Source organism: Cuculus canorus, unplaced genomic scaffold (assembly GCF_017976375.1).
Source record: "Cuculus canorus isolate bCucCan1 unplaced genomic scaffold, bCucCan1.pri scaffold_155_arrow_ctg1, whole genome shotgun sequence".
Lineage (NCBI taxonomy): Eukaryota > Metazoa > Chordata > Aves > Cuculiformes > Cuculidae > Cuculus > Cuculus canorus.
In genome coordinates, this window is record NW_026527789.1 from 1 (window position 1) to 13,527 (window position 13,527).

At 51.2% G+C, this 13,527-nt stretch overlaps 1 protein-coding gene and 1 pseudogene across 1 annotated transcript; both read right to left on the reverse strand.

Annotated features, from left to right (window-relative positions):
* Positions 1–383: 383 nt before the first annotated feature.
* LOC128850665 (olfactory receptor 14A16-like) lies at positions 384–3,703 on the reverse strand. Its single transcript, XM_054055640.1, has 2 exons — positions 3,649–3,703; positions 384–1,363 (listed from the first exon to the last, which is right to left on the reverse strand). Exon 2 carries the CDS (start codon positions 1,338–1,340, stop codon positions 384–386), a length of 957 nt encoding a protein of 318 aa, XP_053911615.1. The 5' UTR covers positions 1,341–1,363; positions 3,649–3,703.
* Positions 3,704–10,550: 6,847 nt separating this feature from the next.
* On the reverse strand, positions 10,551–11,506 carry LOC128850666 (olfactory receptor 14A16-like; annotated as a pseudogene).
* Positions 11,507–13,527: the final 2,021 nt, after the last annotated feature.

Here is a 13,527-nt window from a genome sequence, read left to right on the forward strand (position 1 = left end):
GGCTGCCGTGCTGGGACTCTTTCTCTCCATTCCTGCCCACAGGAACTGTCCCTGCAGCTCCTGAAAGACTTTGAGGAAAGATATCAGGGAACAAAAGTCATTGAATACCCCTTTATTTTGTTGAAATACACAGAGAGCACAGCTCCTCATTTACACAGTCCATCAGTAAGGAAGGACGAAGGACTTAGGAAAAACAATCCAGTCACTGTAGGCGATTTATTTGGTTTAAATGGAGAGGGAGCACAGCTCCTCAGTTGCAGAGCTCAGTCAGACAAGAACTGTAAACAATGAAAGAGAAAGGATTTAACGATAAACAAAAAAACCCACCAGCAACAAAACATACAGAAGCCGGTCTGGGCCTCCCATGAGTTACATGAAAACGGCTATGCAGAGCATGAAAAGAAATTTATTGTTTCAGAGGCCCATCCAGATATCAGTTCCCACACTGCATCCTTGAGCTGCTGGTTCCTCAAGCTGTAGATGAGGGGGTTCAGTGCTGGAGGCACCACTGAGTACAGAAATGACACCACAAGGTCAAGGGATGGAGAGGAGATGGAGGGGGGCTTCAGGTAGGCAAAACCTGCAGTGCTGATAAAGAGGGAGACCACGGCCAGGTGAGGGAGGCACGTGGAAAAGGCTTTGTGCCGTCCCTGCTCAGAGGGGATCCTCAGCACTGCCCTGAAGATCTGCACATAGGACACCACAATGAAAACAAAACAGCCAAAAAATAGACAGACACTAACATCAATAAGTGCAACGTCCCTGACGTAGGAGTGTGAGCAGGAGAGCTTGAGGATGTGGGGGATTTCACAGAAGAACTGTTCCACAGCATTGCCCTGGCAGAGGGGCAGGGAAAATGTATTGGCCGTGTGCAGCAGAGCATTGAGAAACCCAGCGCCCCAGGCAGCTGCTGCCATGTGGACACAAGCTCTGCTGCCCAGGAGGGTCCCGTAGTGCAGGGGTTTGCAGATGGCAACGTAGCGGTCGTAGGACATGATGGTGAGAAGAGAATACTCTGCTGTAATGAAAAAAGCATAGAGAAAGACTTGGGCAACACATCCTGAGTAGGAAATGGTCCTGGAGTCCCAGAGAGAACTGGCCATGGATTTTGGTACAGTGGTGGAGATGGATCCCAGGTCAAGAACAGAGAGGTTGAGGAGGAAGAAGTACATGGGGGTGTGGAGGTGGTGGTCACAGGCAATGGTGGTGATGATGAGGCCGTTGCCCAGGAGGGCAGCCAGGTAGATGCCCAGGAAGAGCCAGAAGTGCAAGAGCTGCAGCTCCCGTGTGTCTGCGAATGCCAGGAGGAGGAACTGGGTGATGGAGCTGCTGTTGGACATCTGCTGCCTCTGGACATGGGGCACTGTCAGAAAGGAAAGGAATGTGACAAGTTTGGGGAGAGGTCACTGAGCAAAATCAAAGCCATTTCTCATTCCCCTCTCCCTGCTGCTCACACACTGTCCCTTTTCTCGCAGCCCTTCCTTCAGCTCCGTGCCTGCAGCCCTGCTCGGTGCCGGCTGAATGTGCCGGGAGGAGCAGAGCCTCTGCCGCTGGCTGCGAGGAGTCAGCCCTGCTCTGCAGCAGGGGTTCATGGGGACGGTGGGGACAGGGGACGCTGCTGGGGATCAGCTTTGTCCTTGGGAACTGCTCCTGGTGCAGAAGGGCCTCACAGCATCAGCACTGGGCAGTGCTTTTTGCTGTCAGAACCACTCAGCATCTCTGCTGCACTCCGGGAGAAGAGAGGGAATCCTGCAATGTGAGACCATTGCCAGTGGCTCAGTGCAGAGGGAGAGGAGCTGCTCTGTCCCTCACTCTTGGTCTCAGCTGCCCTGGGATTGCACCTTTCTGACACAGACAGGGATCACACTCCCATGTTCCTCTGAAAAAACACCAGGCCGAGCTGAGAGCAGAGGGATCTACTTCACACCACTCAATGCTTCACCCTTTCTTAAAGTGTGAGCACCCCACTTTCAGCCCAGGACACACACGGCTCCTTTCACCCACTCAACAACAGTTTCTCTCTTGCAGCATCTCTGCATTTCTCCATGAGGATTTCAGGTAACACCAAGATGCTGTGGTAAATATTTGCATAATGGAGGGAAGCTCAGAGCTTGGAAGGAAACCTCAAGGAGAGACAAATGTCCTCAGGATGGCATTTGATTAGAGGAGATTCAGCTCCTTCCCAGCCCCACTGACTGCATTGCCCACAGCCTCACAGCTCAGAGCAAAGCTGGGACACGGGTTCCCATGGACACAATGGCAGGAAAGGAGCCACCAGGGCAGTGGGGGACTGTACAGCTGCAACTGCCATCCCCAGAGAGCCTGGCAGTGAGAATGAGAGAACAACAGCAAGAACAGAGACAAGGGGAGAAAGAGGGAGAAAGAGAGTGAGGGTCTGGCTGCGAGAGGCCAGGGCAGAGGCAGCCGGGCACACAGACAGTGTTCCCCTTCCCCAGCTGTGCTCACCCCCTCCCAGACACCAACCTTGCCGGGCAGTTGCTCTCAGCCCCTGTGCTCTGGAGAGGGCACTGGAGCTGTGGCTGCAGAGGAGGGGGTTCAGCCCTGGAGCCCAGAGCCCTGAGGGCAGAGGCTTTGCTGGGTGGGAGAGGAGGCCAGGGGGCTTGCTCAGAGGAAGGGGCTGCCCTGCAGGGGAGCACACACAGCTGTCTCAATTCTCCCTCCCACAACATAGCTGTATTAATTCCCCTCTCATTTCGTGATCCAATGCCTTCTGATGGACATTTGCCACCTGGGAGGTGTTTCCCTGTCCCATACCTTCTCCCTGTCAGTGCTCACAGACCCCATCTGACCCTCTCTGCTCTCCCCCAGCCCTACACAAACCTGCCTGTTTGCCGGGTAAAGCTGGGCACAGGGTCTTGTTTATAAGCAGAAAAGGACAGCACAGACTGAGCCTGGTGGGTCCAGCAGAGGTGATGCTGGTGGTGTCCGTGGGCAGAGGAGCAGCTGGAGACACTTTAGGAGGCTCCTATCAGACCTACTGACCCCTCAAGGACACAGCTCAGGAGTCTCACTGATTTCTTCAATCATGACAGCCTTTTCTTCTATTTTTCCACTGAAATTCCCCAAGGGCAGGAAAGTGAAAAGGCAAACTCAGGAGAGTTCTTTATCTTTAATGTTATCACTGCCCTGATCTTCCCTTTAAAATGTCCTCTTAGAAATATCCTGAAGGCATTTGGAGCTGTGAGCAGCCCTGACTCACACAGCACCTCCTGAAAGCAGAAAGACCCTCTCCTGCCAGGAGGTGCTTCTTCCCCCCATACCTTCTCTCTGTCCCTCCATGGGGAACTCCCCGGGCAGGCTGAGCACTAACTCTGTTTTTTTCTCCGCTGGAGAAACTGCAAGAGCCCTCCTGACAGATCCCACAGGCTGTGGCTGTGTTGGCTTTAGGAGATCCCTCCAGGAATCGCACACACATTGTCCTGCACCCTGAGACTCACCTGGAGAAGGACTGTGAAGGTGTTTCTCCAAACGAAGCCTCCTCTTTCCTCCCACCCCACCCTGCCTTTCCCCTCTCTGTGCCTCCCTCCTCTCCCCTCGCTGCCTGCAGGCAGTGCCCTCAGCCCTGCTGGGCTTTGCAGAGGAGCTGCTCCTGCCCAGAGATGGCTCTTTGTAGCGCTGCCCACTTGCCACCAGCTCCCTCCGTGCCAGGAGCCCAGCCCAGCTCAGCAGCAGAGGAGCAGCCCACGGCATTTTAATGACCCTCTGGTGGTTTTGATGCTGAGTCCATGAACCACAGCCCCTTCGAGGAAGTTGAATAAACCTCTCAAGAAGTCAAAGTCAAAGTCCAATTCAAACTCCAAAGTTTCTTGCAGTGTTAATGGGTCCCACCGAGGGCACTGCTGAGAAAGCATCTCCAGTGTCCTGTTAGAGCAGAAAAATGGAGGCAGTGAAAACAGGTTAGGAAAAGGCAAGTCCTGGAGTAATGAATAAATGAATAGAGAGATAGAGTGATAATAAATAAATAATAAATAAATTGTAGTCCTTTTCAAAACCAATGAGCAGGTGTGCTTACGCCAGGCTCAGCCAAAGCACTCTTCAAAACACAAGGACTGCAAACAATACAGACCCGTCCCCAGGTACACGACACAGAAAGGTAAAGTCCTGTTTGCTGTGGGTTTTCTCTGTTGCAGAGGCACAGAACTGCTCTGCAGCTTGTGCTGGCACTGGAGGCAGAAGTGCGCTATCAGTCAGCCTGAAGGGAGCGCACACACACGGATAAGGACTTTGGGCCCCGAGTTCCCTAGAACTGAGTAAGGAACACATCCCAGTAACTCCCATGATACTCTGTCTTTAACTCCTTTTAATATTTAGAGGTAAGATCATTAGACCAAAACATGTGTAAAGATGAGAAAAAGGTTTCTGCTGTCATGAAGCCTCTTATTTTCAAAACTATTTCTCGGCACAAACTGTATAAGCAGTCCTATTTAGTTCGCCTCTTACAACTGTTCCTGCACAGTGCTTTGAGGGTGGGTTCAGGGTTTTCATGGGGAAAGGGGGAAAGGATGGAACATTTTGAATGTGTGTCCCAGAAAAAAGGAAGGAAAGCACCATACTTGGGAAAACGGCTCCAGGCAGGGATGAGAAACCCTCTTCCCAGTGAAGTCCATATTGATGGTGCCATGCTTCTGTGAGTATCACAGAGCACTCTTATAACTCCCTACTAGTGTTTCTCATTTAATTTGCACGATAAAGGTATGGTTTGTATCCTCCGTGTCATTCCACTGGTGCAAAAAGTAGAGGTCCTTACACAGTGATGTATAACCCTAAACCCAGAACAACCTGTCCAGATTGCAGAGAAAATATTCTCATCCCTTTAAAAAGCTTTCAGCCTCATCTGTGCTCCCCACAACTAAGTTGCTTGCGTCCTTGAAGAGTGGCTGTTCAGAGTCCCGGGATGCTGAGTTCTTGCCCCTATAATTTAGTTTATAGGAGCTGATCTGCTATTTAATCTGGTGTGTGCTGACCTCTGGTGGCAAAAAATAATATCCATAGGAATTACATCTATTTCACTACAGGTTAGAAACGTGAGTTTTTCTCTTACAAGGAGGTAACAGTAAACCAGCAGGACAGGGACCAGAGGCTGGCAAGAAACCCCATCCCTGGAGGTGTGCAGGGCCAGGTTGGATGGGGCTTGGGCAGCCTGATTTAGTGGGATGTCCCTGCCTATGGCAGGGGGGTTGGAAGTAGATGATCTTTAAGGTCCCGTCCAACCCTAACTATTCTATGATTCCATGAAAACAAGGTAAAGGTGGCTCTGATGCTGAGCAAACCTGGATGTGTTTCATTAATCCAAAGGACCAAGCCCTGATCCCATTAACTGAAAGGCCAAGCCCTGACCCCCAGCCCTTAGGAAGGGACATTCTGTCCCTCACTCAGTCCTCATGGCTCTTCCTGGGGCAGTGGAATGTGGAGATGGGCAATGCCAAGGGCAGGACCGTGGAAAAACACCTCCTGAGAATGGACAAGGAGGCAATGAGGCCCCAGGGCTGGAAGGATTTGTCATCTCCTCATAGGCATCCATGGCAGAGAGGACAGCCACCACCAAAGTCATGGAAAGGCTGCTCTGGTAGGGAGCTTTCAGCTTTTCCACATCCCTCTGTCCTCTCCACAACATGCTGTCCCACAGTGTTGCATCACCTGTGCCTCTTGCCCTGAGGCTGCACTCATCTCCCCGGCTGCCCCACCTTGCTGTCACCTTCCTTTGCTGATGTCTCTCTGTCCTCCCCGGCTCTTGCTTGACACACAAAGCTCTGGGCTGATCCAGACTCCTTCTGGATGACTTGTGGCACCACAGCACTGCCCTTTGAGTGATATTTCTTTCTCCTCTTGTCCAGCCTGGACCTCCCCAGCTACAAGTTTTAGCATTATTTCTTTCTCCTGCCATTTTCCACTATGCAGAAAAGCTCCACCATCTCTGAAACCACCCTTGAAGCACTCTCAGGCGAATCCTACGGTGTCTGCAGCCTCCACACCAATGAGCCCAGAGGCCACTGGTCATACGCTTGAGGTCTCCAAACCCCATCCTGGGAGGCCTCTGGGCACTCTCCGGGGTGTTTGCAGGTGAAATCATAGTGGTCAGAGGCCAAGAAAGACTTTTTCCCAAAGCCTGTGGTGGCAGGACGAGGGGCAATGGCTTTGAACTGGAAGAGGGGAGATTTAGATTGGATGTAAGGAAGAAACATTTTACAATATGGGTGTCAAGGAATCGGAACAGGTACCCAGAGAAGTTGTGGATGTCCCATCTCTGGAAGTGTCCAAGGTCAGGAACTTTGAGCTAAAGCGAGAAAACCGATTCAGTTCTAGCTCAGACCGGAACAAACCAGTATGGACTAAGAGATGGAGATTCACAGAATCACAGAATCACAAGGTTGGAAAGGACCCATTGGATCATCGAGTCCAACCATCCCTAACACTCCCTAAACCATGTCCCTAAGCACTTCATCCACCCGTTCCTTAAACACCTCCAGGGAAGGCGACTCAACCACCTCCCTGGGCAGCTGTTCCAGTACCCAATGACTCTTACTGTGAAGAATTTTTTTCTGATATCCAACCTGAACCTCCCCTGACGGAGCTTCAGGCCATTCCCTCTAGTCCTGTCCCCTGTCACTTGGGAGAAGAGGCCAGCTCCCTCCTCTCCACAACCTCCTTTCAGGCAGTTGTAGAGAGTAATAAGGTCTCCCCTCAGCCTCCTCTTCTCCAGGCTAAACAACCCCAGCTCTCTCAGCCGCTCCTCGTAAGACTTGTTCTCCAGCCCCCTCACCAGCTTTGTTGCTCTTCTCTGGACACGCTCCAGAGCCTCAACATCCTTCTTGTGGTGAGGGGTCCAGAACTGAACACAGTATTCGAGGTGCGGTCTCACCAGTGCCGAGTACAGAAGGAGAATAACCTCCCTGGACCTGCTGGTGACCCCATTTCTGATACAAGCCAAGATGCCGTTGGCCTTCTTGGCCACCTGGGCACACTGCTGGCTCATGTTCAGTCGGCTGTCAACCAGCACCCCCAGGTCCTTCTCTTCCGTGCAGCTCTCCAGCCACTCTTCCCCCAGTCTGTAGCGCTGCATAGGGTTGTTGTGCCCCAAGTGCAGGACCCGGCATTTGGCCTTGTTAAACCTCATCCCATTGGTCTCGGCCCAGCAGTCCAGCCTGTTCAGATCCCTTTGCAGAGCCTCCCTACCCTCCAGCAGATCCACACTTCCACCCAGCTTAGTGTCATCTGCAAACTTGCTAAGGGTGCACTCGATGCCTTCATCCAGGTCATTGATAAAGGCATTGAACAGAGCTGGACCCAGTACTGAGCCCTGAGGAACCCCACCTGTAACGGGCCTCCAGCTGGAGTTAACTCCATTGACCACCACTCTCTGGGCCATCCAACCAGTTTTCAACCCAGGAGAGTGTGCGCCCGTCCAGGCCAGAGGCTGACAGTTTCTGAAGCAGAATGCTGTGAGAAACTGTGTCAAAGGCTTTACTGAAGTCCAAGAAGACCACATCCACAGCCTTTCCCCCATCCAGTAGTTGATTTTGTCATAGAAGGTGATCAGGTTAGTTTGGCAAGATCTGCCTTTTGTAAACCCCTGTTGACTGGGCCTGATCACCCGGTTCTCTTGCATGTGCTTCATGATAGCACTCAAGATCACCTGTTCCATGACTTTCCCTGGCACTGAGGTCAGACTGACAGGCCTGTAGTTCCCCGGATCCTCTCTGCAATCCTTCTTGTATATGGGCACAACATCAGCCAGCCTCCAGTCTAGTGGAAGTAATTATGTAAGGGTTTTGCTGCCAGGGGGTCACCCCAAAAGACAATCACACAGTAAAGGGGTCGGTGCACCCTTGTGAGGTCACCACTGCCCGAGTAGCCGATGGGCCAAGAGGAGACTCGTGGCATTTGTAGGAGCTTGTGAGGTCACTTGTTCACTCGTACCTGATAAGCAGGGAGAGAGCAAAAGGTTGGATACATGGTGGTCAGGTCACTGATTCCCACGGAACCAACAGGCCTGGGGAAGGACAAAAGCTTGTGTAGGTGTTGGTGAGGTCATTAGTGTCTGATTCCTCCGTAGGCCGGGAGAAGGCCCATGGGTTGTGCAGGTTCTTATGAGGTCACTCCCCCCTGAGGAGCTGATAGGTCAGGAGAAGGCCTGTAGATGGTGCAGGTGCTTGTGAGGTCACCGGTGCCTGAGCAGGTGATAGGCCAGGAGGTGGCACATGGCCTGTGAAGCTCCTTTGGGTGTCAGTAGTATCTGAACACCCGATAGACCAGGAGCAGACATGGCAGTTGTAGATGGCAGGAGGTCACCTGTGGGTGAGTGGTGGGTGGGCCAGGAGAAGGCACATGGCTATGTACAAGCCTGGGATTGCACTGGTGCTGGAGCAGCTTTTGGGAAAAGAGCAGGCACATGGCTTGTGTGGGGCTCCTGATGACATCACAATAATGTTTAAACACGACTGAATATGGCTTTTTGGAGGAACCATCACCAGCAGAACCCATGCACAGCACACAGGAGTGAGCATCTGACTCATGAGCTCAAAGAGCAGCAGCAGGAGGGTGTGAGGTCACCATCAGTGTCACCCTGTGGGAGTCCACAGCTGCTCTGAGGAATCAGAGAGAATGGATATTGACATCAACAGACAACCGTGTTCCCATAAGGAGGCTGGAAAGTCCCAAAGAAGAATCTTGGAAGCAAAACAAGTAACATCTAATGGAAAGTTGGCGAGAAAAATAGTAGATACAGGTAGCGCATGGACAGTGTTGTTCAACGAATCATAGTAAAGCTTTAGGCACGTGGACAGAGCGGTTGAGCTGTATATCACCCAAACCTCAATTAACACCATTTCAAAAATTGTATTGGAGAAAATTGGCCTTCAAATTGCACCTGAAAAAATCCAAATCTGGAAATACTGTGAGTGGAAAATTTTAGATGCCACAATTGAACCTCAGCAAGTCAAATTGCAAACAGCAGTTAAAACTTTAAACGATTTGCAAAAGCTACGAGGAACAATCATTTCAGTTAAACCTTATTTGGGTATTACTAATAAATCCATTATTTGATCTTCTTAAGGGAGACATGGCTTTAACAACACCTCGTACTCTTACGAGTGAAGCACAAGAAACTTTGGACAAAACTGAAAAAGCCATTACTCAGAGAAAAGCCCAGAGACGACTCGATGGTCATCCAATATGTTTGTTTGGTTTTGTTACTCTGTCAGGCATTTGGTCTGATAGCATAATGGGTACCTGTGCTTTCAGATCTTGTGATATTAGAGTGGATTTTTATCAACCTAAGAAAACCATATTTATTCCAATTCAGATAATTGCAGGTATCATCATTAAAGGCAGAAAAAGAATAGTACAAATAACTGGAAATGAGCCATTAACATTTTTTTCTCTATTACAATAGAATATTTAGAGTGGTGTTTAGATAACAGTTTTTCATTACAGATTACCCTTGAAGGCTGTGATGATTGCAAACAGAAAAGGGGGAGATATGGGAGAAAGTGTGTACGGATTTGAACTCGATGAGAAAAGACTGTGCCCCTGAATCAGCGCGAGCATAAAGGATTCCTTTGTCGTGTGTGCACCAACACAGGCGGCCGATGCCTTGCTGTGCCCATGATATCAGTAGCAAACGCAGAGCAAGCGGACACTGTTCTGAAGGTTGCTAATGGCTTAAAAGACCTTGGAATCACTAACAGCGCTTGTGGGAATGTAGGAGCTTGTGGCAAAGAGAAATAAGAAGAAAAGGGGTACATCTCCAGCACAGTCATTGCTCTTTATCTCCGTAGTTATGGAAACTCCAGTGGTGGAATTTTATTGGGGTAGCTGTTGACGTAGCTGTTAACGGGGCACAGTTTTCCCCTTTTACACACAAAGGCAGGAGTCACAGGGTTTCTCTGGACTCCCAGAGAATCAGATGCACTCAGACCTGTGGTGTATCCCACCACTCTGTACTTGTCTGAGATTCCTCATGTCATGAGAAATGGACACAGAGACCTCAGTTCAAGAAAGCACATCCCAGTGCTGCATTCAGGCACTCACTCATGGGATGTTGACCTCAACATGATGTGACCTTGAGAAACTTTCTGTCCCACAGACCTTCATGAAACCCAAGGAAGGGCTGTTTGTGTTCTCTCGGGTTCATCTCGTCTCACATACATGATGTACGTCTTCACATCTCGTCTGAACAGTGTGAACTTTGACCTCCTCATTCCATGTCCTTCCAGGGAGGGAGAAAGAATGTCTCCAATTTGGAGTGAGAGGGCAGTGGTGGGAATGGTGCTTTTGAGGGGCTACTCTCCACAGCTCCAAAAAGGCCTTGAGAGAAAGAGCTTAGGAAGGAAAAGTCATTGAATATCCCTTTATTTTGTTGAAACACACAGAGAGCACAGCTCCTCATTTACACAGACAATCAGTAAGAAAAGTAAAAAGAAGAAGACAGTGAATTATAGACAGGATGACAAGATTATCCCAATAAACCAGCAACACCAACAAGAAATACAGAGGCCTGTCTGATCCTGCTGTGAGTTGCAGGATAACTGCTATGCAGAAGGTGATGAGCAGTTCATTGCTTTAGAGAACCATCCAGTTATCAGTTTCCACACTGCATCCTTGAGCTGCTGGTTCCTCAAGCTGTAGATGAGGGGGTTCACTGCTGGAGGTAACACTGAGTACAGAACCGAAAACACAAAGTCCAGTGCTGGAGAGGAGATGGAGGGGGGCTTCAGGTGAGCAAATGTTCCAGTGCTGATAAAGAGGGAGACCACGGCCAGGTGAGGGAGGCACGTGGAAAAGGCTTTGTGCTGTCCCTGCTCTGAGGGGATCCTCAGCACTGCCCTGAAGATCTGCACGTAGGACACCACAATGAAAACAAAACAGCCAAACAATAAACAGGCACTGACATCAAGAAGCCCAACCTCCCTGAGGTCAGAGTGTGAGCAGGAGAGCTTGAGGATATGAGGGATTTCACAGAAGAACTGTTCCACAGCATTGCCCTGGCAGAGGGGAAGGGAAAATGTATTGGCCGTGTGCAGCAGAGCAGTGAGAAACCCAGCGCCCCAGGCAGCTGCTGCCATGTGGACACAAGCTCTGCTGCCCAGGAGGGTCCCGTAGTGCAGGGGTTTGCAGATGGCAACGTAGCGGTCGTAGGACATGATGGTGAGAAGAGAATACTCTGCTGAGATGAAAAAGACAAGCAGAAAGACTTGAGAAACACATCCTGAGTGGGAGATGATCCTGTTATCCCAGAGGGAATTGGCCATGGATTTGGGGACAGTGGTGGAAATGGATCCCAGGTCAAGAAGAGAGAGGTTGAGGAGGAAGAAGTACATTGGTGTGTGGAGTTGGTGGTCACAGGCAATGGTGGTGAAGATGAGGCATTGCCCAGGAGGGCAGCCAGGTAGATGCCCAGGAAGAGCCAGAAGTGCAAGAGCTGCAGCTCCCGTGTGTCTGCGAATGCCAGGAGGAGGAACTGGGTGATGGAGCTGCTATTGGACATCTGCTGCCTCTGGGCACAAGGCACTGTCATAGAAGGAAAGGACAGCAACAAATTAAGGGAGATGTCTTTGTGCAAATCAAAGCCATTTCTCATTCCCCTCTCCCTGCTGCTCACTCCCTGTCCCTTTTCTCGCAGCCCTTCCTTCAGCTCCGTGCCTGCAGCCCTGCTCGGTGCCGGCTGAATGTGCCGGGAGGAGCAGGGCCTCTGCCCGCTGGCTGCGAGGAGTCAGCCCTGCTCTGCAGCAGGGGGTGATGGGGACGGTGGGGACAGGGGACACTGCTGGGGATCAGCTTTGTCCTGGGGAACTGCTCCTGGTGCAGAAGGGCCTCACAGCATCAGCGCTGGGCAGTGCTTTTGGCTGTCAGAACCACTCAGCATCTCTGCTGCACTCTGGGAGAAGAGAGGGAGTCCTGCAATGTGAGGTCATTGCCTGTGGCTCAGTGCAGAGGGAGGGGATCTGCTCTGTCCCTCACTCTTGGTCTCAGCTGCCCTGGGATTGCACCTTTCTGACACGGAGGGGGATCACACTCCCATGTTCCTCTTAAAAACCACCAGGCCCAGCTGAGAGCAGAGGGATCTACTCCACACCACTCAATGCTACACCTTTTCTTAAGGTCTGAGCACCCCACTTTCAGCCCAGGACACACCCGGCTCCTTTCACCCACCCAACAACAATTTCCCTCTTGCAGCATCTCTGCATTTCTCCATGAGGCTTTCAGGTAACACCAAGATGCTGTGGTAAACATTTGCATAATGGAGGGAAGGTCAGAGCTTGGAAGGAAACCTCAAGGAGAGACAAATGTCCTCAGGATGGCATTTGATTAGAGGAGATACAGCTCCTTCCCCAGCCCCACTGACTGCATTTCCCACAGCCTCACAGCTCAGAGCAAAGCTGGGACACGGGTTCCCATGGACACAATGGCAGGAAAGGAGCCACCAGGGCAGTGGGGGACTGTACAGCTGCAACTCCCATCCCCAGAGAGCCTGGCAGTGAGAATGAGAGAACAACAGCAAGAACAGAGACAAGGGGAGAAACAGGGAGAAAGAGAGTGAGGGTCTGGCTGCGAGAGGCCAGGGCAGAGGCAGCCGGGCACACAGACAGTGTTCCCCTTCCCCAGCTGTGCTCACCCCCTCCCAGACACCAACCTTGCCGGGCAGTTGCTCTCAGCCCCTGTGCTCTGGAGAGGGCACTGGAGCTGTGGCTGCAGAGGAGGGGGTTCAGCCCTGGAGCCCAGAGCCCTGAGGGCAGAGGCTTTGCTGGGTGGGAGAGGAGGCCAGGGGGCTTGCTCAGAGGAAGGGGCTGCCCTGGAGGGGAGCACATAGAGCTCTCTGAATTCTACCTCCCGCAACATTGCTATATTTATTCCCCTCTCATTTTGTGATCCAATGTCTTCTGATCGACATTTTCCTCCTGAGTGGTATTTCCCTGTCCATGCCTTTTCCCTGTCAGTGCTCACAGACCCCATCTGACCCTCTCTGCTCTCCCCCAGCCCTACACAATCCTGCCTGTTTGCCGGGTAAAGCTGGGCACAGGGTCTTATTTATAAGCAGAAAAGGACAGCACAGACTGAGCCTGGTGGGTCCAGCAGAGGTGATGCTGGTGGTGTCCGTGGGCAGAGGAGCAGATGGAGACACTTTTGGAGGCTCCTATCAGACCTACTGACCACTCAAGGACACAGCTCAGGAGTCTCAGTGATTTGTTCAATCATGACAGCCTTTATTTTTCCTCTTTTCCACTGAAATTCCCCAAGGGCAGGAAAGTGAAAAGGGAAACTCAGGAGAGTTCCTTATCTTTAATGTTATCACTGCCCTGATCTTCCCTTTAGAATGTCCTCTTAGAAATACCCTGAAGGCATTTGGAGCTGTGAGCAGCTCTGACTCACACAGCACCTTCTGAAAGCAGAAAGACCCTCTTCTGACAGGAGGTGCTTCTTCCCCCCACAGCTTCTCTCTGTCCCACTGTGGGGAACTCCCGGGCAGGCTGAGCACTGACTCTGTTTTTTTCTCTGCTGGAGAAACAG